The sequence below is a fragment of the Staurois parvus genome, unplaced genomic scaffold (genome assembly GCF_062004578.1).
Source record: "Staurois parvus isolate SC_StPar_1 unplaced genomic scaffold, SC_StPar_1.0 ptg001162l, whole genome shotgun sequence".
Classification (NCBI taxonomy): domain Eukaryota; kingdom Metazoa; phylum Chordata; class Amphibia; order Anura; family Ranidae; genus Staurois; species Staurois parvus.
In genome coordinates, this window is record NW_028318958.1 from 208363 (window position 1) to 232092 (window position 23730).

The 23730-nt window shown below is 41.0% G+C and overlaps 1 protein-coding gene across 2 annotated transcripts in view; it reads left to right on the forward strand.

Annotated features, from left to right (window-relative positions):
• The window catches only part of LOC149439030 (uncharacterized), a 127213-nt gene extending 107358 nt beyond the window's left edge, over positions 1–19855 (forward strand). For both annotated transcript variants that reach the window (XM_089659505.1, XM_089659504.1), the window contains exon 20: positions 18307–19855. In XM_089659505.1, the coding sequence (XP_089515631.1) occupies positions 18307–19658 (1352 nt within the window). In that variant the 3' untranslated portion in view covers positions 19659–19855. The remainder of the gene's footprint in view (positions 1–18306) is intronic.
• Positions 19856–23730: the final 3875 nt, after the last annotated feature.

Below are 23730 nucleotides of genomic sequence, written 5' to 3' on the forward strand. Positions count from 1 at the left end.
TGGTGACCCATGTTCACAGCCAAAGGCACCTACAATTAGGCAGGTGAGCATCAGAACATCACCACGGAGCAATGGAAGAAGGTGGCTTGGTCTGATTAATTCAAGAATGGTTTGAGAAACACAACGAGTTCAAAATGTTGACATGACCTCCACATTCTTCAGATCGCGATCCGTTGTGAGATGGAAAACATGTCTGATCCATGGGGAGTCTACGTCTCCGTTTACCAGACTTAAAGTATCTACTGCCAGCTTGATGCCAACCTACAGCTTACCTTCAGAGGTCTAGTAGAGTCCATGCTTCAACGTGTTATCGTGGTGGTCATAATGTTTGGGCTAATCAGTGTAAATATGACTGTGCAGTCCAATAGGCACCAGAGGTAGACGCTGCATTTAGTAATTAGCACTTGGTTACAGAATTGGGTCTAGTACACTCTGCAATACAAGACTATCGGGACATTTGTGGTGCTCGATGTGGCTGCTACTCGGCTCTTCCAGCACAGAGCACTGCAGTTTGGGGACAGAAAGCCACATTTTTGCTGAGTGAAAAATTATTTTAGAATATTTCTAAGCAAAAAGGCCAATGTATGGGGGTAACAGAACTGTAAAGAGATGAAAAAGGTGAGACATTGCTTGGTCTTTATGGGGCACATTTTTATCCATGTATATGTTAATGTATGTGATACTTTGAAATTACTTCTAATTTACATGACATACACTTAACACACTCCAATACGATTTCACATAGACCTCAACAAAGTCTTTCAGTTCTCATCTAATTGTACAATCTCTGCACAATCATTTTAGATTAATATAACTGTGTAGTGATAGTGTTCACCTATCCATTCCATTTATATCCAATCAAGCAGACTTAAGCTTGGGTATACACATTCATTTTTATTTATTTTTTGTTTAACCAGTGGGTGTGAACCCCCCCCCCCCCCCCCACCTCTCAGATTCCTGGAACCACACTAGCAACATGAATGTGGGAATCTCCCGCTGTGCTATTGTATTCTGACAGTGGGAACACTATCCCTCCACCCAGGTGGCCTCATGTTGAATAGACTGGTGTACACAGCCCGAAATTTGGCCAATTCCCGCTGAACCAGCTGATTTGGTACTTGTATACCCAGCCTAAGTAGGATTGTCTGTTCTGTTTTCCATTTTGCTTCTAAGATACTGATAAATTTAAGAAATGATGTAGCTTAGATACCATTAATATTCATATGTTGTGGTTTTGCATCTGTTTATTACTTCCTATAACTGTAAATGCATCTATCGTTGCAGTTTGCCATTGCAATATCATTCTTCGCTATATTTCCTTCTGTCCCATGCAATTAAAAATATCTGTCTACATCCCGCCATCTACGATGTTGAATCTTGGAGAAATAAATATTTAAATGTCTATAGTAGTCTTCACCAGTATTCATCCAGAGGTTGTCAGGGATTCTTGAGCAGTGAGCAATTCCTAATAAGCTTCCACTGACACCAATTATCTTTTTGGTTGTCTGTAAGGGGTGTGCTTTTAACTGCACTGTGAGCCCTTCTATCACTGACTGCAACAGAAGGGGTCACCACCAATGTTAGGGAGCGCTACAGTTTTCACTGTTTGGGTGTCTCTCCTGGTCATTATTATGTGTCTTTTCAGTATAAATACTTAAAAAAAAATGCAGCAGTCCTGGGTGTCAGAGTACATATTCCTTATGCTTTATTTATAGATCTACAGCTTAATATCTCCTGAGCTGTAGAAATAACAATTATTAGCAGGTGTTCCCTTAGACCTGAATATTATTTCAAGGGTTCCTTCATGGTATGAAGGTGGAATGGCTGTTCTATAGCGACAAAACCTTAGAATTACAGACTTTGACATTGCTCTATAAAAAGTACAGCAAAGCTTGCCATTGGTTAGGAGATTTACATTATGCCAAAGATATGACTATAAAAGAGAATTATAGACTTGAATAGCACCAGGGAATATAAAAAGGTAATTTAACTTCAGTTAATCTAGTGTAATTGACTAAAATCTGCCTTTCCATATATCCACTGTATAGTCAAAGTAAAGGCTGCTAGGAAGTGCTTACAGTAGAGAGGAGAGTGCCAGGTGGGCATGCCCAGTGCATTTTGTAATAGAGCTGAGAACGAGCAAGAGGTGAAGCAGTGGTAGAGTACAGCTTGAATTACAGACTCTAAATGTTGGTCCTGGTTTTTCAGCCCTACAGTGGATCACAAGAGTATGCTAAAGTCTTTTCGCATGTACAGCAATCCCTTGTATAATGAAAAGTAAAAGCGTGTGAGCTGCTATGTGAAATGTAATTAATACGAAGTGCTAATTGTGAATCGCCTGCACCTAACACATACTCATACTAATGTGCCAACCAATACTATTTACCAAAAATGTGCCACGCTTCACTAAGAATGCTCAAAATGAATAATATATAATGGGTGCAACCAGGTGCTGATATAGATATCGGGTGACAAAAAAAGAAAAAATATATGTGTGAACCTATATCAATTTTCAAAACGAATATACATATACAAGTTATGAACAAAAGACGAAATGCCAAAAATAATGTCCATATCAAAAGATATAATCAATGAAAATTATATAAAACAAAAAGTCCATAAATATGTGCTTCTTCAATCATGCCTAGTTCCTTTTTAAAGTAAAATATCCCGTGCTTCTTAATTGATTTCTTATGTGAAAAAACTTGCATTTATTGTCCTCCCCCACTAGATGTACTCTTACCTCAGGTATATGAGCAAACCGTTAAGTGAGGTCATAACATGCTTGTGTCCCTTTTAAATGGGCCAAAGTGAATGGGATGGTATCCTGCTGTTTAGGATCCTTCTCCGTTCAAACGATAGACTCCCTTTAAATGGGCCAAAATGGATGGAATGGTGTTCTGCTCCTCCATCCTGGCTCTCCCGCTCAGCCCTTCCTCAGTCGTTCTGTCTCCGGTGGCCTCCGTGAGCCAGCCGATCCTTTTCTCCTCCAGCCTTGGCCCTCACAGAATGTCCGATAAAATACCATCCCATCCACTTTGGCCCATTTAAAGGGACACAAGCGTCATACGACCTCACTTAATGGGTTCGGTCATATACCTGAGGTAAGAGTACATCTGGTGAGGGAGCACAATAAATGCAAGTTTTTGCACATAAGAAATCAATTAAGAAGCATGGGATATATTATTTTAAAAGGAACTCGGCATGACTGAAGAAGCACATATTTATGGACTTTTTTTTTATATACAGTCGGGTCCATAAATTTTGGGACATCGACACAATTCTAACATTTTTGGCTCTATACATCACCACAATGGATTTGAAATGAAAAGAACAAGATGTGCTTTAACTGCAGACTGTCAGCTTTAATTTGAGGGTATTTACATCCAAATCAGGTGAACGGTGTAGGAATTACAACAGTTTGCATATGTGCCTCCCACTTGTTAAGGGACCAAAAGTAATGGGACAGAATAATAATCATAAATCAAACTTTCACTTTTTAATACTTGGTTGCAAATCCTTTGCAGTCAATTACAGCCTGAAGTCTGGAACGCATAGACATCACCAGACGCTGGGTTTCATCCCTGGTGATGCTCTGCCAGGCCTCTACTGCAACTGTCTTCAGTTCCTGCTTGTTCTTGGGGCATTTTCCCTTCAGTTTTGTCTTCAGCAAGTGAAATGTGAAATGCATGCTCAATCGGATTCAGGTCAGTTGATTGACTTTGCATAACATTCCACTTCTTTCCCTTAAAAAACTCTTTGGTTGCTTTTGCAGTATGCTTTGGGTCATTGTCCATCTGCACTGTGAAGCGGCGTCCAATGAGTTCTGAAGCATTTGGCTGAATATGAGCAGATAATATTGCCCGAAACGGTGTAGGAATTACAACAGTTTGCATATGTGCCTCCCCCTTGTTAAGGGACCAAAAGTAATGGGACAATTGGCTTCTCAGCTGTTCCATGGCCAGGTGTGTGTTATTCCCTCATTATCCCAATTACAATGAGCAGATAAAAGGTCCAGAGTTCATTTCAAGTGTGCTATTTGCATTTGGAATCTGTTGCTGTCAACTCTCAAGATGAGATCCAAAGAGCTGTCACTATCAGTGAAGCAAGCCATCATTAGGCTGAAAAAACAAAACAAACCCATCAGAGAGATGGCATAAACATTAAGCGTGGCCAAAACAACTGTTTGGAACATTCTTAAAAAGAAGGAACGCACCGGTGAGCTCAGCAACACCAAAAGACCCGGAAGACCACGGAAAACAACTGTGGTGGATGACCAAAGAATTCTTTCCCTGGTGAAGAAAACACCCTTCACAACAGTTGGCCAGATCAAGAACACTCTCCAGGAGGTAGGTGTATGTGTGTCAAAGTCAACAATCAAGCGAAGACTTCACCAGACTGAATACAGAGGGTTCACCACAAGATGTAAACCATTGGTGAGCCTGAAAAACAGGAAGGCCAGATTAGAGTTTACCAAACGACATCTAAAAAAGCCTTCACAGTTCTGGAACAACATCCTATGGACAGATGAGACCGAGATCAACTTGTACCAGAGTGATGGGAAGAGAAGAGTATGGAGAAGGAAAGGAACTGCTCATGATCCTAAGCATACCACCTCATCAGTGAAGCATGATGGTGGTAGTGTCATGGCGTGGGCATGCATGGCTGCCAATGGAACTGGTTCTCTTTATTGATGATGTGACTGCTGACAAAAGCAGCAGGATAAATTCTGAAGTGTTTCGGGCAATATTATCTGCTCATATTCAGCCAAATGCTTCAGAACTCATTGGACGCCGCTTCACAGTGCAGATGGACAATGACCCAAAGCATACTGCAAAAGCAACCAAAGAGTTTTTTAAGGGAAAGAAGTGGAATGTTATGCAATGGCCAAGTCAATCACCTGACCTGAATCCGATTGAGCATGCATTTCACTTGCTGAAGACAAAACTGAAGGGAAAATGCCCCAAGAACAAGCAGGAACTGAAGACAGTTGCAGTAGAGGCCTGGCAGAGCATCACCAGGGATGAAACCCAGCGTCTGGTGATGTCTATGCGTTCCAGACTTCAGGCTGTAATTGACTGCAAAGGATTTGCAACCAAGTATTAAAAAGTGAAAGTTTGATTTATGATTATTATTCTGTCCCATTACTTTTGGTCCCTTAACAAGTGGGAGGCACATATGCAAACTGTTGTAATTCATACACCGTTCACCTGACTTGGATGTAAATACCCTCAAATTAAAGCTGACAGTCTGCAGTTAAAGCACATCTTGTTCTTTTCATTTCAAATCCATTGTGGTGGTGTATAGAGCCAAAAATGTTAGAATTGTGTCGATGTCCCAATATTTATGGACCTGACTGTACTTTTCATTTATTATATCTTTTGATATTGATATGGACATTATTTTTGGTATTTCATCTTTTGTTCATAACCTGTATATGCATATTGATTTTGAAAATTGATATTGGTTCACAACACGGTTTTTCTTTTTTTGTCACCCGATATCTATATCAGCACCTGGTTGCACCTTTTATATATTATTTATTTAGAGCATTCTTAGTGAAGCGTGGCACATTTTTGTTAAATAGTGCCTTGACTAATGTGTTTCCAATTTAGTCATTTACAGTTGTCATTTAAGTGCAGTCTGTGTAGGACCAAGCGTTTTAGGTACCCATTCTCTATTCTATTTACTGCCTCTGCCCCTATTATGGCTAGAAAATTTCATTTAGATTTTCAGTTTTACACATTTTACAGTCCAGATTCTCAGTTTACCAAGTAGTGTTTGTGCTTATAATATATCTTACTGTGCAAAGATCTTAGGCAGGTGTCAAATATGCAGTAGATGAAGAATGCTTTCAGAAATAAGTGTTTTATACATTTTTAGCAATTGACAAAATTGAAAGTAAATGAACTGAAGAGAAAATGAAATCAATATTTGATGTGATCAGTCTGCCTTCAAAACAGTATCAATTCTTGGTACATTTGCACAGATTTTATGTGGATGTAGGATGCTTCAAATCCTTCTGTGTCTTCATGTAATTCCAGACAGACTCGATGCTGAGATCAGGGCTCTGTGAGGGCCAAACCATAACTTCCTGGACTCCTTGTTCTTTATGCTGAAGATAGTTCTTAATGACATTGGCTGTATGTTGGGTGTCATTGTCCTGCTGCAGAATATATTTGGGGGCAGTCACACACCTCTCTAATGGTATGACATGATTCATAAGTATCTGCCTGTATTTCTCAGCCTTGAGGATGCCACTGATCCTGACCAAATGTCCAACTCCATTTGCATAAATGCAGTCCCAAACCTGCAAGGAACCTTCACCATGTTTCCCTGTTGCTTGCAGACATTCATCATTGTGCCGCCCTTCAGCAAACAAACTGCCTCCCTCTACATCCAACTATTTTCAAATTTTGACTCCCCAGTCCAGAACACCTGCTGCCATTTTGTGCACCTCAGTTTTCGTGCATAGTTGAGTTGCTAAGCCTTGTTAGTATATCGGATGTATGGCTCCTGCAATTCTTCCATGAAGACTACTTCTGGCCAGACTTCTATGTACAGAAGATGGGTGTACCTGGGTCCTACTGGTTTCTGCCAGTTCTGTGCTTATGGCACTGCTGGACATCTTCCAATGTTGAAGGGAAATAAACATTATGTATCTTTCACATTTTGCATTGTATCATTGGCTGACCACTGCGTCTACGATCCTTAGCATTGCCCATTCTTTGTGCTTCTTTAAAAGCGCTTGAACAGCACATCTTGAAACCCCAGTCTGCTTTGTAATCTTTGCCTGGAAGAGACCTTGGTGACGTAGTATAACTACCTTGTGTCTTGTTGCTGTGCTTAGTCTTACCATGATGCTTGATCTGTGACATGAAACGATCACAACTTCACATTAGCGGTAGCAGTGTTTGGCTGTTCCTTACCCATTTTTAAGCCTTCTACACAGCTGTTTATGTTTCAGTTAATGACTATGTTTCCTAACATATATAAAATTGCTGATCCTTCACACATTCTTGGTATAATTGATCAATCATGCACCTGACTCTGATCCTACAAAATCCCTGACTTTGAACAACTGTGAGAATTTATGCTGGTTTGAAGCCAAAAGGTAGTCACACAAAATATTGATTTGATTAAGATTTTTCTTCTGTTTGCTCACTTTGCATTTTGTAAATTGATTTAAAATAAATTTTTGAAAACATTTCTTCACACCTACCTTAAACTTTTGCACAGATTGTGTGTGTGTGTGTGTGTGTGTGTGTGTACATGTGTGTGTGTGTGTGTGTGTGTGTACATGTGTGTGTGTGTGTGTGTGTGTGTATATAATCGCACATGACTTTACAAACTGGTAAAAATGTGTTGTGGCAGATGACAGCTTGGAAACTTATTATATCATTGACACATTAAAAGAAATGTTATCACTAGGTTTTTGAATATTCCACAAGGAAGGGAGAGCTGCTCACCATAAAAAGCCTATTTCTGATTTATTCAAGCCAAACAGTCCAGCAAGTGCCAAGACATTCCCAACCTGTTTCACTCAACTCCTATGACTAAGCTCTTGTAAGGAGTGAAACACACTGAAGCTGTCTTGGCACCTGACTGATTGTTTTTTTTGGTGAGCGTGCATGCTCGGGCATTGTGCACGTACATGTGCATTGTAGCCTTGGCCTAGTGACCACTCAGGAGCTGTGCTAAGGGCCATTCATGCCAGTGTGGCTGGGTGGGCACAGCGATGCAATGTCTGTGAGTTCTGTGTTCGAAGTCCCACAGCCATCTTGAATTGGTTGGGATGATGTAACTCCTGTGTGTGTGCACGGGAGTTCTTTCATTTACGCACAAGAATTTACACTGATCTGCACAGCTCAGTGTACATTTGAAGGCATCTTATGAGGAACAAGGTAAAAGGCCTGTATTTAAAAGAGAAATAGTATGTCTCTTCTGCATCAAAAATCCTTCCTGCTCGCAAATCTTTAATTTCAGAGCAAAGTTCTGCTTATTACGACTTAAACTCTGACTGTTTTGAAATTCAGTTTTTGATCCATTTAAAATAGTTCTGAAAAACTGTAATATACATTGCAAGAAATTCTAAAATGCAGGTCACATAACCTGGTAACATTGGTACAACATTTTAAAACTAATATTTTCTGTAATGCATCTTTAATAATGTAGCCATAAAAGTTTATTGCAGACTAAAATATGAGATTACATTTAAACTAATTCAGAAGACGTATTGGGATTGATTTACTAAAACTGGAGAGTGTAAAATCTGGTGCAGCTGTGTATGGTAGCCAATCGGCTTCTAACTAGCTTGTTCAGTTAAAGTGGTTATAAAGGTTCCTTTTTTTTTTTTTTTTCTTTTTTATTTCTTTATAACAAACATGCCCTAGGTACTGCTCTGTGCACTGGTTTTGCATAGAGCAACCCTGCTCCTTCTCTTGTTCTCTTCAGTGGCTCCCGCTGTTGTGTCTCAGCCAATGATGGAGACCTAGGGCAGACAAGGCTCCTGTGCACATCGCTGGATCGAGAGGCATCAGGTCAGTATAAGGAAGGGACTGTGTGGGGAGCTGCACACAAGGATTTTAATTTTCATACATCAAATGCATGAAGGTAAAAAAAAAGAAAAGCTTTTACAATCACTTTAAGCATGCAATAATGTATAGGAAATCAGATTTCCATTAGATGCTAGGCTAGACTATTTCTGAGCATTGCAAGCATGCTGTGGATCAGTACACTTTACACACATTTCTCATAGAATACAATTGCACTTAAATGATCTTATTATTCCAATGTGTGTTCTCTGTAACAATTGCAAAATTATTGGTCAGCAATGTTTATACCCCCTGAAAGCATATAGGATATCAGGTGGAAAAATGGAATGATATCCAATATATACCCCTCCTGATACCCCTATTGATGACCTAAGAATAAGGGCTAACCTTTGCATACAAAACAATGTTTGTCATTGGAATGCCAAGCTCTATACTGTGAAATTTTGCACTCCAGTTCATTGTATGATGTGGAAATCTACTTGGCACACTGAGCATCACAACTTCCAACAAAGATTCAGTGAGGATCTGACTATGGAGGCAACTGAAGACATTTCACTGTATCCTAATGTTTATGAACCTACTCTATACATTGCTAAATATATTTAGCAACGTGTGTCTGGGTGTAGAATCACCCTGTAAAATGGCCTTTGTATTATATGAACGTACAGAGCAACCATCAGACCTAATGAGAGTAAAGAGATAGATGCCTGTATGATAAAGGCACTCATTCCACCTCATTACAATTCATATCCTCTAGGTAGAAAGCTTCCCCTCACTGTACATATACTGTAATTTCACCTGAGCAGAAAGCATTGCCAGAGACCAGGCACAATTAAAGTACATGTACAAGGAGTGTCCAAGCTACCACGCATCTGGATTGAGGGGAATTGTGCAATAACACACAAGTGGGAGTGATCACTTAGATTCAGGTCCACATTAAACTTTTTGCAAATCGGTAAATCATGGGTGCTCAACCTGTGGCCCTCTAGATGTTGCAGAACTACAAGTCCATAATGCCTCTTCCTTTTGGTAGTCATGCTTGTAATGGTCAGCCTTGCAATGCAATGCCATGCCTCATGGGACTTGTAGTTCCGCAACACCTTGAGGGCCACAGGTTGCGCACCTATGGGCTAAATCCACGTTAAACATCTTGTCTGCCAAAGGATTTGTAACTGTCCAGGCTCCTGTATACTTCATACTCATTTGCCAGGTAGCACACCCAAAAGGGGGACACTACTATCCCTGATAAAATTAAGAAGTATTGTAAAGTCACCTCTTTGCCCCCAGCCTGGTTGCAGGAAAGAAAATCGCTTTACCCCATCCCCCCATGAACTTGTAGTTCATTCATTCACAGAACTCTGTGAATGAATGATGAGGCCATGTGGGCAGAGCCCCGTACTGCTGCGCTGCTTTTAAAAAGTGACCGCTAGTACAGGGAATTTCTCCCCGTGCTACTGGAACGGAGGGGGGGATCGGGCAGCGACTGCCGTGTTGGGAACATGTAACGTTCCCAAAGGTAAACTTATCCTTTTAATGCCCATCTCCAAGCACTCTTCTGGCTACTGATGTTTGCAGAGCAGTGACTGTCACAGGAAGGACCAGAAGTCCTTGATAAAATGGCTGTAATTGACAATCTGGCTTCACATTCAATATCTTGTGTGAGAGGCAAGATGGAGGCATTAACTGGGGAATTCACTGATTTGAGCATCATACAAAGTTTTTCCATAGAAAAAGTTTGGGATGGCTATAGGTAGATTGAGTTGGGTGAATGACTACAGAACTCACAAAATTGTATCAAGTTAGGGGTTTACATTTCCCGAGGTTAATGCCTTCTACCTACAAAACAGCCAAATAACCATCCTTGAAGAGGAACTGAACTCTAAAAGTGAAGTTGTCATAGGGAACTTTTAGAAATATTAATCGGGCTCTGAAAATTAATTAATTTTTTTGCTTGATTTCCTCTTGAAAAATGTCACTGCATTTCCTGGTATGTGAGTGTGCCTAGGCAATCCTGTGTCCACAGCCTCATAGCTGTATATCTGCGTTGTAAGATATAAAACCCTATTGTCTCTGATTGATAATCTCAGGAGATTTGGTAATGGTACTGTGATCCTCCACTGTTCTTGCTGGAGGCTCTGACATGAGAAAGCAAAACCCAAGACCAAGATGGCCAGATCCACACAGTCACAGTGCAGAGCAAGGTGTGGTAAGTTGGTAATTGTGGTAAGAAATGGCTGTAGGGAAACTATGGGCAATACTAGTGACTAGTTCTTTGGCCTTCTTCCTGCAGTTTTTGTGCAAAGCTTCCACCGTTCAAATTTCCTTTTAAAGCCAAGACAATATAATTTGGAGAACAAAACCCATCTCAAAACAAACCTGTCTTTTAGAAGAAAATTGTAAATTACCCAAATTGCTGCATCAGGTGCCCAGAACCTCCCCTTCCTAAACCAACCAGGAAAAATAAAAAGTATAAAATATACAGCCAGTTATAAATAGGGCACATTATTGCCTCGTACCACAATGCCGTGGCTCTTCATTTCCCCTTCATATGCTACCATGTAATGCAGTGTGGGTATACATTCACAAGGCATTTACATGCTGGAAAAAAAAAACCCACTAAAGGTGGTGTGTTCAGGAAAGAAGCTGAAGAGCCGAAAAAATGTGGAATGCACTTAAATGCCCAGAATAATTTATTATTCTGTCCAATAGAATGCCTTGACGCTCCCAATGTTAAACGCTTCTAAACGTGTGCAGAATATCTGCCTTTTACCACATTTTTTATTTAGCTTTTTCCTGCTAGGAGTTCAGAGGAGATGAAGCAAACGCCCTGTGTACGTGGGGCCAAATTACTGGACATGGAGCTGCCATTGCTGATGACCTCTTTAAAATGCCAGTGTTCTGGTTGTAATAAAAAATAAATGCATACATTTGTTTTGTTCAGTTTGCAAACTTACAGGTTCCTCCATTCATCTTTAACAATGCCAATGTTCAAATCTCTCCTCAAGCAAATTAATTCTGACATCTGACTCCCGTGGCTGTTAATACACCACAACAGTGACTACAGCTGATTGGCTGCAGTCACTATTCTGATGACCATTTTTCTGCCCATCTCCTTCAATCTTCAGATTGCCTGCTGCCCTATAGTAGAAGTACTGCTCCAGAGCGGCAGGGCTGTGCAAAATCATATATGTGATTTGTCTGGGTAGAGGACACCCACGCACACCACCCTACCAGCGCCACTATTGGCAGCTAGAGATGTAATTCACCGAGTCAATGCCACGCCAACACTTTGTGATCGTCGGGGAAAGCTGACGGGTAGAGACCTGTGTGTACACAACACAGGTCTTTCTTCTGCCAGCAAGGACGCGCTGCTGTGTCTTTCTCTGCACAGCAGCATGTCTCCATAGTAAAACAGCACATAATTTAAAACTCACACAGTTAACCCTTTGATCGCACCAGATGTCAATGCCTTCCTGCCCAGTGTCCTTAGTACAGTGTCAGTGCTTTTTATTAGCACTGATCACTGTATTAGGATGTCAGTGGCAGTTAATCAGTTCCCACCCAGTGTCAGAATGCCCACTGCAGTCATGCTATTAAGTCGCTGATCGCCGCCATTACTAGTGTAAAAAAAAATAAAAATTCCAGTATATATACTGCCATTTGTAGATGCTATAACTTTCCCATAAATCAATTAATTTACACGTATTGGGGTTTTTGTTTTAGCAAAGACATAGCAGTATACATTTTGGCCTAAATTTATGAAGAAATTTGACTTTTTTTTAAAAAAAAAAAAAAAAATTTTATTGGATGTTTTATACCAAAAAGTAAAAAAAAATTTTTTTTTTCAAATTTGTCTGTTTTTGTTTATAGCGCAAAAAATAAAAAATGCAGAAATGATCAAATACCACCGAAAGAAGCTCTATTTGTGGGGGAAAACAAGGACGTACATTTCATTTATGTACAGAGTTGCATGACAGCCCCAATCCTATTCTTGTTGGGTCCCCAGTGGCGGTCCTGGTAACCCCCCCCCCCCTCTTGCTATGGGGGCACTCGAGCAGGCTAAGCCAGTTGGCACTGAGCTGCTCTCCTGTGACATTGTCTATTCGCACACAGATTGTGGCCCCAACCCCCGCTCTCTCCTTATTGGCTCACTGGCTGTGAGAGACAACAGCTGGTTAACAACACATCACTCTATACAGAGGGAGCAATCACTTTGTTTCTGTTCTCTGCTAAGCAGGGAAAAGCAATACATTGATCTGTAGTGCAAAGCAATAAACATGACCACATACTAAGCACACAGTTAACCCCTTAATTTGCCCCTAGATGTTAACCCCTTCCCAGTCATTAGTACAGTGACTATATTGCTAGCACTGGTTTCTGTATTAGTGTCACTGGTGATCTCAGTGCCCACAGTGTACGTGTCACATTACCCACCGCACTATCGCAGTCCCACTATAAGTCACAAAACGCTGCCTTTACTAGTATATAAAAAAAGATAAAATTCCAGTATATATCCTTTAGCTTGTAGACGCTATAACTTTCACGCCAACCAATTTTCACTTATTGGGATTTTTATTTATACCAAAAGTATGTAGAATACATTTGGTCCAAATTTATGAAGATATTTTGATTTGTTTTAATTATTTTTTAATGATTTATAGCAGGAAGTAAAAAATGTTGGTCTTTTCTTTTTTTTCATTTATATAATAAAAACAAACCATGATAATTAAAGAAAAGAAAGCTCTATTTGTGGGGGGGGGGGGTAAATATGGATACAGCGTTGTATGATTGCGCAGTTGTCAGTTAAAGTAGAGCAGTGCCGTATAGCAAAACATGGCCCGGTCATGAAGGTAAGATCTTCTGGAGCTCAACTGGATATATCACACTGGAGGACATTTGTCAATTCTGGCACTCGACAAATAAGATCAGGGAGATTTTTTATTTTTTTTCCAGATTTTATTTAAACAGCATTTTATACATTAACACCAGGGAGATAGATTTACATACAAGGTTACAGCTAGAGTCATAAATCCCCCCTCATCTGCTCTAAAGTACAGTTTTGAGAGAAAAGAACCTGACCACTTAGTCATGTCTTTCTCAGACCTTTGCAAATATAGAGGAAAACTTGCATAGACACTGCAAAATGAAAGGTAGCTTGATTTGTATCGAGTTGTGCTACTAATTTGCTTGATAAATACGCCCCGCTGTAAACTCAGTTTACCAAGAACACTTTATTATACATTTTCTTGTTTTTTAACTACGCAACTGTGAAATTGATACGAAGTATGAATATCAATACAGCTTAGAGGTTTGAGCCTTTTAGGATTGCTGTAAGAAGCGAGTATTGAGTATCCACCCCTTCTTTCACATGGTAAGATTAGTGTATAAACCTTCTTCTAAAGGCAGTTTGCTTTCGTTTTTCTTAATTTGCAATGTTTGGGTTTTGATTCATACAAGTAGGTCAGCAATGGCATATTTATCTTAGTAGGGAAATGTGTTGCTCCTGGTATTGGCTTGGGCCAGTAAGCCTTTAATTTCATGATACTGAGCTATTAAAGAATAGAATGTATATTATTACTGTAGTGTTTTGTCTGGAAATACATTTTGATATGGTTCATCATAAATATTTATTTTAATGTATAAAGTGCTGCAGATTAGCCACTAAAAGAGACTCTCTCAGTGGTTTTGTTATGTGATTCATATTGGGGTTGCACCGATACCAGTATCTGTACCAATACCAAGTACTTGTGCAAATGATACCAAAAACCAATACCTTTGCTGTTCAATTTGAGCCCGTACAAAATAAATGGGCTACAATCGCATTGCAAAGAATTGCATGCAATTTAAACAGGAATGCAGGGAAATTCCTGTCCAAATCACATGCAGTTTACTGCACAGCTCCTGTTTGAACCCCGGCTTGTCATAGTGACTGAGCCTGAGTTCACACCGGAGTGATGCGAGAAACCTCAATGCATGATGGGTTCCACCAGCTCTGGCTCCTGATCCCACTGTGGACATCGTCTGCTGTGGCTTGGGCTCCTGCCTCTCCCATGGCTATCTCTCCCCAGCCTCCTGCTGTTCTTGATGTCCAATGGACCCTCTTCCCATCCCTCCTGGTCTTGCTGTACCAGATTTCCGATCCCCTGCAGTCAGACAACGGAAAGCCGCTTCACAGGTTCGGGAATTCAAAATCCCTACGGCTTTTTCTCTCCTTGCAGTGCTGACAGTATGGGCTAGATGGCTTCTGATTGGTCAGTTGGTCAGTGCAATCCATGTGACCAATTAGAACCCCTATAGTCTGTACTGTCAGAACTGTAAGGATAGGTGAGAGCTGGTGGAACCCGTCATGTAGGGGAGGTTTTCCACACTGCTCCTGTGTGAACTCAGGCTCAGTCACTATGATAAGCTTGGGTTCACACTGGAGCTGTCTGTGATTCAGACAGCAATCACACCAAATTCCTGTTCAAATCGCATGCATTTCTTTGCAGTGTGATTTGAGTCCATTCATTTTGTATGCGTTGAGATTGCACTGCAAAGGTATGAGTGAGTTCTTGACCGAAAGTATCGGTACTCGTACTCACCAGTAAATAAAACGGTACTAGTGCATCCCTGATTCATATTGCTTCATTGTGAAAATTAGCATTTAGGAGAGAAGCACAGTTGCATCCCATGTAAAGCTGGCCATACATAGATCGAAAAAATCAGTCAAATTTCAATTCCTGTATGGGTGGATATTTTTGGTTGTATGGCAGTCGATCTGCCAATCGACTTCTCTACATCCACCCTGTCCGGTTTTCTCTTCTTGATTAGTACCACAAACTATAGCTGGCAGTGTTGATCAGTGTATTCTGATGGCAGGGGGCATCTGCTGTAAGAATGCAAAGGTTCAGCAGGGAGGATTCCCCTTCCACGTTGAGTGTGGATGGGGAAATCGATTCAACCTGCTAGTTGAAGGAGAAAAACTACTCATCTATGGGTTGCTTAAGAGTGTGTCAAGGCAGGCATGTGGACACTCAGGCTCGCTCCCTCATACCCAGAATCCACACCTTTACAGCGAAGAAGTGTGGGCTCCAAAGGAGTGGAGAGGCAAAGGTGCCGTATACCTTGGGGAGGTGGGCTATCAGCAGACACGGTCACTCCAATGTAAACACAATGCATTTTGTGTAGTGAGAGCTGAGGAGGTGGGCTATCAGCAGACACGGTCACTCCAATGTAAACACAATGCATTTTGTGTAGTGAGAGCTGAGGAGGTGGGCTATCAGCAGACACGGTCACTCCAATGTAAACACAATACATTTTGTGTAGTGAGATCTAGAGCTTCCTCACTTCATGTTAGGTGAAACAGTTGTCATTTTTGACAGTAGGTGAGAAGTCTCACAGAGCCCCAGATAGCAGTCAAACCAGACTCTATCCAACAATAATAAAACAATATTTTGGCTGGATTTGATAATTTTTCATGTTTTAGACTGCATCATAGCATTATTAAATACACTTGGCTTATGATCCATCATGAAATGACCGATTTTTATCCTTTCAATTATTTGGTGCTGTGAGTTGAGCTGACTTGGTAATGTTGGGATCAATTTACAGACTTTAGTTTTCTTGTGTTTATTCATGACCCTTGTATTTGTGAGATTACCATCAGTTAGCAATCAGGAAGTATGTGTGCGTGCCTTTCTTTTCAGACTAAATTATATTTTTCCCATTGTAATGTCCTGAGTTAAAATATGTCATATTTTTCAAGTATTTTGTCTTTTAATTTAGCTGCAAATTATTGACAACTTTATGTCAAAACTGCTTGTTCAGAATTCCATGGAAACTTGTCTTGACTCCTGGTTTACAGTCATATGTATGGCCCTATGGGGGTTGATTTACCAAAGGATTAGAAAGTGTTCACTTTCATTAGGGTAAACTATGTTTACTTTGAATACCCAATCATGCGCAAGGGAAAAAACTGTTTGCACATGTTTGGATGATTCAGAAGGAAAGAACTTAACTTTTTATGCATTTAATCAAAGAGGTGGTTTACTTGGCAGAGTGATTATGCTCTACTCCATTTGTATAAGTTGAGCTGTCCTGTAACTTCAGATTATGTGACCTGGAAATACACTGTTAGTGCCAATGGCCATAGTTGAGAAATACTACAAATGTTCTTAAAAACTGAAGACAAAAAAATGAGCAACAAATTTATAGTTGCCCATAGTGATCAAATCTTGTTTAATTTTATAGTGAATAAATGGTGGTCACTTTGACAACAACTTGTTCCAGTTTTACTATTTTCTGACCCTGAATGTGTATGACCGTACCAAAAAACAGAGCACTTTGGTTTAAAGGAGTGTAAACAACTACAGCTTGTTGTCTGAGAAGGAACAAAAACCTGCCAGTAGTTCGAACAACAGAGGCACCCATAGGAATGTATGATGTGGAGTATCTTGAAACAGAGCAGGTCATCGTATTGAGTGAACACCAAATTTCTTTAATTCACCAAAGACTTGTTTTGTGTCTTAAACTTCAATTTACAGATGTGACAGATGTTGCTTTTTTATTCTGTACATACACATTCTGGTGAAGAACACGAAAAAAAAAACATATCTGTGTCACCTTTAAACTGAAGAGGTGGCAAGTTTAAGTCCTGAAACACAGCTTTGGTGAAATAAAGAAATTTGATGTTTATTCAGTATGACCCCAATCAGTTTCTAGACACACCACAACCTATATTCCTATGGGCGCCTCTGCCGTTAAAAGTACTTATGGGTTATTGTTTCTTAAACAACAAGTTGAATATTGCCCTGGTGGCCCCTCCAAGTACTTGGAACCCCCCAGAGGCTTTGAGAGTGACCAGCCCTGTCCTGCAGGGAGACAGGAATATTCTCCACTCATGTACTAGGAAGGTTGCTTGTCCTACTTAACAGTCATCGTAATCTCACCAAATGTAAGTTAGGTTTCTGAATGCTTCTACATCAATCACTGTTATCGTATTTATTAGTACTACATGCATACTGCACACTGGGGGCTCTCCCACCTCTTCCCTTTTGGGTTATACCTCGGGTTGTTCTATGGGTTTTTATCTCACTTCCTTGGCTATACTCCACTTGACCTTGAGGACCACCACTACATGACCACTGTCAACAACTACAAGACACTTGTTTAGTACTGTCATATACATTCAGGAGCTGGGAGAAAACATAAATTCACAACATGGAGACAGGCAGTTGACAGAGCAGTAGTGATTACACTTCCAAGGGGACTCAAAGCTCCAAAGTCTCCCAGACAAAGCCAAATAAAGATGCTTATTTCATAGTGAACAGATTGGACTTCTCCAGTCAGCAACTGTGTTTGTAATCGTAATCGCGTACAATAGCAAACTACATTTAGGCATTATAGAGTGCATGAGTGTGTGTAATGATTTGTTTATATTTGTAAATGTAACGTAAATGTATTTGTAATGTTATGAGATATTTGCAATTTCTGACTTAATTCTGAAAAGGCTAATTGCTTGACATTCATGCTAAACTTAAACTCGGAGTCATGACCTGGAACTAGAATGCAGCTCAGTAGATGGACGTTTTAAACTGCTTATATTTGTTCTGGGTCAAGAAATTAAAGTATTGAAGCAGGAGGATCAGCATAGTAGCCAGAAAACTAGCATCTTCAGTAGTGGCAGCCTTCATGTTTCTCTCATGCTAGGTTATATTGTTAGGAATAATATCAATTTCACTTCCATTAATATATGTTTTTTTTTATCTTGTAGATGATTCACAAGGTTCTTCATCTCAAGGACCTCCGACAGATAATTCTACAGGCCCATCCCAGGGTCTTCCTGGCCCACCTCAAGCTCCTCCAAACCAGCAACATGGCCCATCACAGGGGCCTCCAGGTTTACTGCAAGGTCACCCACACTCTGCACATGGTCCACCTCAAGGTCTTCCAGGTCCACCACAGGCTCCACCTCAAGGCCCACGTCCAGGACCACCTCAAGGGCCCCAAACAGGGCCATACCAGGGGCCTGCACATGGAGCACCAGGCCCTATTCCTGGGTTGCAAAGCCCTTCAACAGGCCTTCTAGGAGCTAGACCTGGATTAATACCGCTTCAAAGACCACCTGGAGTTCCCCCACCTCACATGCAAAGATTCCCTGGAATGCCACACCGCCAAATGCCACCTCATATGGTTCACAGAGGTCCTCCTGGGCCAGGTAGTTATGGAATACCACCACCTCATGGTATGAGAGGCCCTTATCCACCACAAGGCCATTTTGGAAGAGGAGGACCACCGGGTGGTCCTGAAGATAGAGAAGGCAGACCATTTAGAAATGAAAGACGTGGGTTTAATCCAGAACGAGGTGAAAGGCATGGGTTTAATCCAGAAAGAGGTGACAGACATGGGTTTAACCCTGACCGAAATGATCGGCATCTGTTTAATCCTGAGCCAGAGGAGGAATTTGAGGTTGAAATGGATGAGGCGCCTGAATTTAACCCTGAGATGGAAGAGGAAGAAGAATTTGATCCTGAGATGGATGAGGAACAAGGTTTCAATCCTGACAGGCAGGGTTTCAATCCTGACAGGCCAGGCTTCCGTCCTGACAGGCCAGGGTTTCACCCTGACAGGCCAGGCTTTAATCCAGAAAGGCCAGGTTTTAATCCAGAAAGGCCAGGCTTCCACCCAGATAGGAATGAAAGGCAAGGCTTTCATCCTGAAAGAGAAAGATTTGGAAGAAGGTCTTTTGGAAATCGTAATGAAGATGATCGAGAACACTTTGGTGGCCGCTTTGAAGACCATGAGAGAGCAGGCCGTGGAAGAAGGAACTGGGGCCGAGGAAGTCCAGACCGTGACAGACACAGGGAACCTGAAGGAAGGAGCAGGTGGTCTGGGGGACGAGAAAGGGAACCTCGCAGACCTCTTCTAGATTTCCCCGATAATCGTAAACATGGTATGACTGAAAACCATGAGCCTCCAAGTGCTAAAATAGAGCCCAGAGAGCCTGCTCCAGACGCCGGCAAAGAAAAGCCTGAAGCTTCTGAGAAAAAACCCACTGAAGACAAGACCCCTAAAGCGTCATCACCGGCTGATAAAACAGAAAAGGATTCTGCTTCTAAATCCTAAAATGCACGTTAACATTTTGCCACCATAAACTTTTGTTGAGTAGAGCTGTGGAGTTGTACATTATGCTGTAAAATATTTGCTTCCGCTTTTTGACCTCTCGTTCTAGTTTCTGAAGAACTGTAAACTAATTGGCTTTCTTTCTATTTAAAATGGTTACGAAATACAATACCATCGTATTAAAAGAACAAATAATGAGCCTCCCATGGTTTGCTGTAACTTTTTGAGTAAGTAATTTAAAAAGATTACAGCTTGTCCTTTTTTTTTCGTTTTGTTTTTACTGGGGGAAGAAGCACCTTTAAAGTCTTGAAAATATTAGTGGTGTTTTTTTAATAAACTCTATTTTCGTAACAAATATTTGTGTGATGTTCTTACAGTCAAGAAGATTGAGTTAAGGAAAGCTCCCACACTCTGACATGCCTGTAAATATATCAAAATATCTAAAGCCCCATTATTTTTTTTTTGTTTTGGATGAAGTAGAGAAGAGTTAAAACCCCTGTGTTTGTCACAATGAACATGACGAAAAAAAAACCAGTATGAGAAAATCCCGTTAGCCCAATACTCACCATAACAAGTGTCCCAGCTATTACTTTTCCAATGACAGCTCTACATTTTGAATTTCCCCCCACACAAAAAAAATCTTAGATTCCTCCATTCTTGCTATACAGTGCAGGTGGACTAGTTTCCCGCTCTGGCTATTGTATTTTGACAGCTGGGTGCTGGAATAGTGGCCGCATCTGACTGGATGCAGCTGCTGTTTTACTGACCACTTTCTGCCCAGATCCTTCAATTTTTTTTTTTTTTTTTGAAGGATGCTGGGCAGAAGGGGGTCAACAGGGCCACCCAGCAAGTTAATTTCAGATGGTTCATCATCATTAAGTCTATAAAGAGTACCAATCACTGCTGGGCGTATGCACAAATCCAGTTACTCAATTTTAAACTAATTGTGTAGTCTTATAAGAAATGTATACCGATCAGCTATAACATTATGACTATTGACAGGTGAAGTGAATAACATGGATTATTTCATTACATGGAAGGAAAACTGGTAAACCGGTGCCAGGGTCATGGGTGACCAAGGCTCATTGATGCACATGGAGATTGAAGGTTGGCTCGTGAAGTCTGATCCAATAGCTGAAACGGTAATACAGGTGTCAGAACACAGTTTTTTACAGTGTGGGGCTGCATAGCCACAAACCAGTCATTGACCCATGCTGACCTGTGTTCACAGCCAAAAGCGCCTAAAATGGGCATCATGTGGATAGCTGGGTGCATGCATGTTGCTTAACAGGAAAAGAGATTGCACAAAACATCACACTGCATCCTGGTGCAATGTTCTGCTGGGAAACCTAGGGTCCTGACATTCATGTGGATGCTACTTGGCACGTACCCTCAACCTAAAAAATTGTTGCTGACCAAGTACACCCCTTCATGGTAATGGTATTTTCTGATAGCAGTGGCCTATTTCAGCAGGTTAATGCACTCTGCCCCACTACAATAATGGCCTCCAAACTCTCCAGATCTCATTCCAATTGGACATCTGTGGTATGTGCTGGAAAAACAAGTCCAATCCATGGAGGTCCTTCCTCTCAACTTAGAGGACTTAAAGGATCTGCTACTGACTGCTTGGTTCCAGATACCTTGGCAAAGGTCTAGTGGAGTCCATGCCTTGAAGGAGTCAGGGCTGTTTAAACGGCAAAATGGGGACCTACTCAATATTAGGTGGGTGGTCATAATGTTAGAACTGATCGATATATTTTTGCTCTCTCGTTTATCCTAACTACACTAAACAGTGTTTAGCTTGAATGTAAGAGGTTACCTGAAGTTGACAGTAGTTGTCACCTAACTTAAAATATAATGCTGCTTTAGTTTTGGACAGAGTAGATAAGAGAAAAATCTCTCCTGTCTGTTTGGTTTTTTTTTTTACATTGCTGTCTGTGCCGTTGGGGGAAATTCTCTACACTTCCTGGAATGGAAACACAACAGGAAGTAAGTGGAAATCTCTCCAAAGGTGGACTGTCCTCTTAGCTAATAAAAAGCAATATAGTGAGCGCTTTAAGACATCAAAAAGCAGCTTGCATAAGATTAACCCCTGAAATCCTAAACGTGAATGATATAAAAAAAAAATGCAGCGTTCATAGTAAAGTGCAATGGTGACATATAATGTGCAATCTTATGCGCTAAAAAGTGAACATATGAGTGATGTCTTTAATGAAGACAATGATTGGTAAAATGTGACATCATTCCATAGTGACACAACAATCAACAACCAATTTAATATATATAAAAAGTCTTTAAAATATTCAAATAAAATGCGCCAGTTTTCCCGGGAACTTGCGTCAATGGTAATATGTGCTCGTGACTTCAGTGATATGAAGAAAAAAGGGGTGTGCTTGCTCTCACCAGATGTATGTTAATAATGCGCATGTAATGTAAGGGCGTTAGTAGTCCTCTAGGGCCCGATGGATAAATGGCACTCCAATGGTACTGGAAACAACCTGGGGGAGACCTCCGGACCTCTCGGTAGACCCTCTTAGCGGATGGGGACTCCTCGCTGTTGTTAGTACCCAGTAGTAGATAGACTCAACAGGAACACCACCTGACTCCAATCACACACAGGGAGCGGGGCGGGGCTCGTGCATCTCCAGATGTCTACCGCTCCTCTGTGCTGTCAAAAGAGGATCGCCGAACACAGGGCTCCCCTCACCTATCATCCCGAGGACAGCATGTCGGTGGTCGGGCTGAAGAAACAATTCCACAAAGCCAGCCAGATGGTGTTCCTGTTGTTAAGATAAACATCTTAAGAGTTTCTAGTTGTCCTTTCAGCATTTGACCAAAAAGCTGGTGGGCCTTCTGATCTGTCAGGCAAAGCCACAACAGTGGTGTATATCAATCATCACAGAGGAGCCAGAGGTCTTGCTGAGGCAGAGCAGATCATTTCCTAGGCAGAACTTTGTGTTCCAGGCTTAGACAGCAGGCACTTTTCTCTCATCGGGCAGCTCATAAACCTAGGAAAGTGGTCTCTGTTTTGTAGACATGGGAACCCTACATGAAGACTCTATGGCTTCTAGATTCAAAAACTATCTGAATAGGTATCCAGGTGCAGAAGCAGTGGATGCTCTAGTGGAATTAGTACACCTTGATCTATGCCTTTCTTCACATTAAATATTTTCTTCATCTTCTCCATGGAACTGATATGGAGGACATTCCGGAGATCCTCTTTGCTGTAGATTGCTCAGATGCATGTGCTACGCCAACCTGGTAGACTTTTAGCTAATGCACTGTGTGCCCTGCCAGATGGTGCAGATCTGCTGGATCAAAGGTTGATTTGCCTTCTTGCTTTTCAGTTGCTGGCTTTATCAGGCTGACTGTTGAAGCCTAGGCTTTAAGGAACAGGGACATTTTGAGTCTGTGATTCCTACAATGGTCAAGGCTAGAAACCATTTCCTGTAAAGGCTATCATAAGCTGTACACTACTTCACTTCGTTTAAGTCTGGGAGCTTCTAACCAAGGACCTTCTCTGTGGGATGGCTTCCTCTCCTTCATGCAGTTGGTCTCTAAGCACCATCATGTCTTTGCATTTTCCATTACTCTACTTAATCAGGTTGCTTTTTATAGCGATCACCACTACGAAGAGAGGGATTTAACTGATGGCCTTCTCTTGTAATGTACAGTCAGGCCTTGCACAGAGACAAGGTGAATGTCCTCCTTGACAAAGGTAGTCTTTGACTTTTACCTTAACCAGGACAGTGTACGCCTATCACTTCCTTCAGCTTTTCAAAAGGAAATTTCCTTCTGTTGTCTTAGGTTGGCCGTACACTATACAATTTTCTTACAAATTTCTGTCCAATTTCCTTTAGATTTACCTTCAACTATGTAGTGCAAGGGCCTGCTTGATTGGATACAGTTGAAAGTATTGTTTAGATTTCACCTCATATTATGTTTTTTGGTAAATCTAAAGCAAAATTCTCAAGAAAATTGTATAATGTATGGCCAGCCTTAATGTGGTTCAAGCTCTCTAAGATTCTTTTGTCCGCCCCAGCTTCTTTTAGTGACTGGTTTCTTGTTTATCATG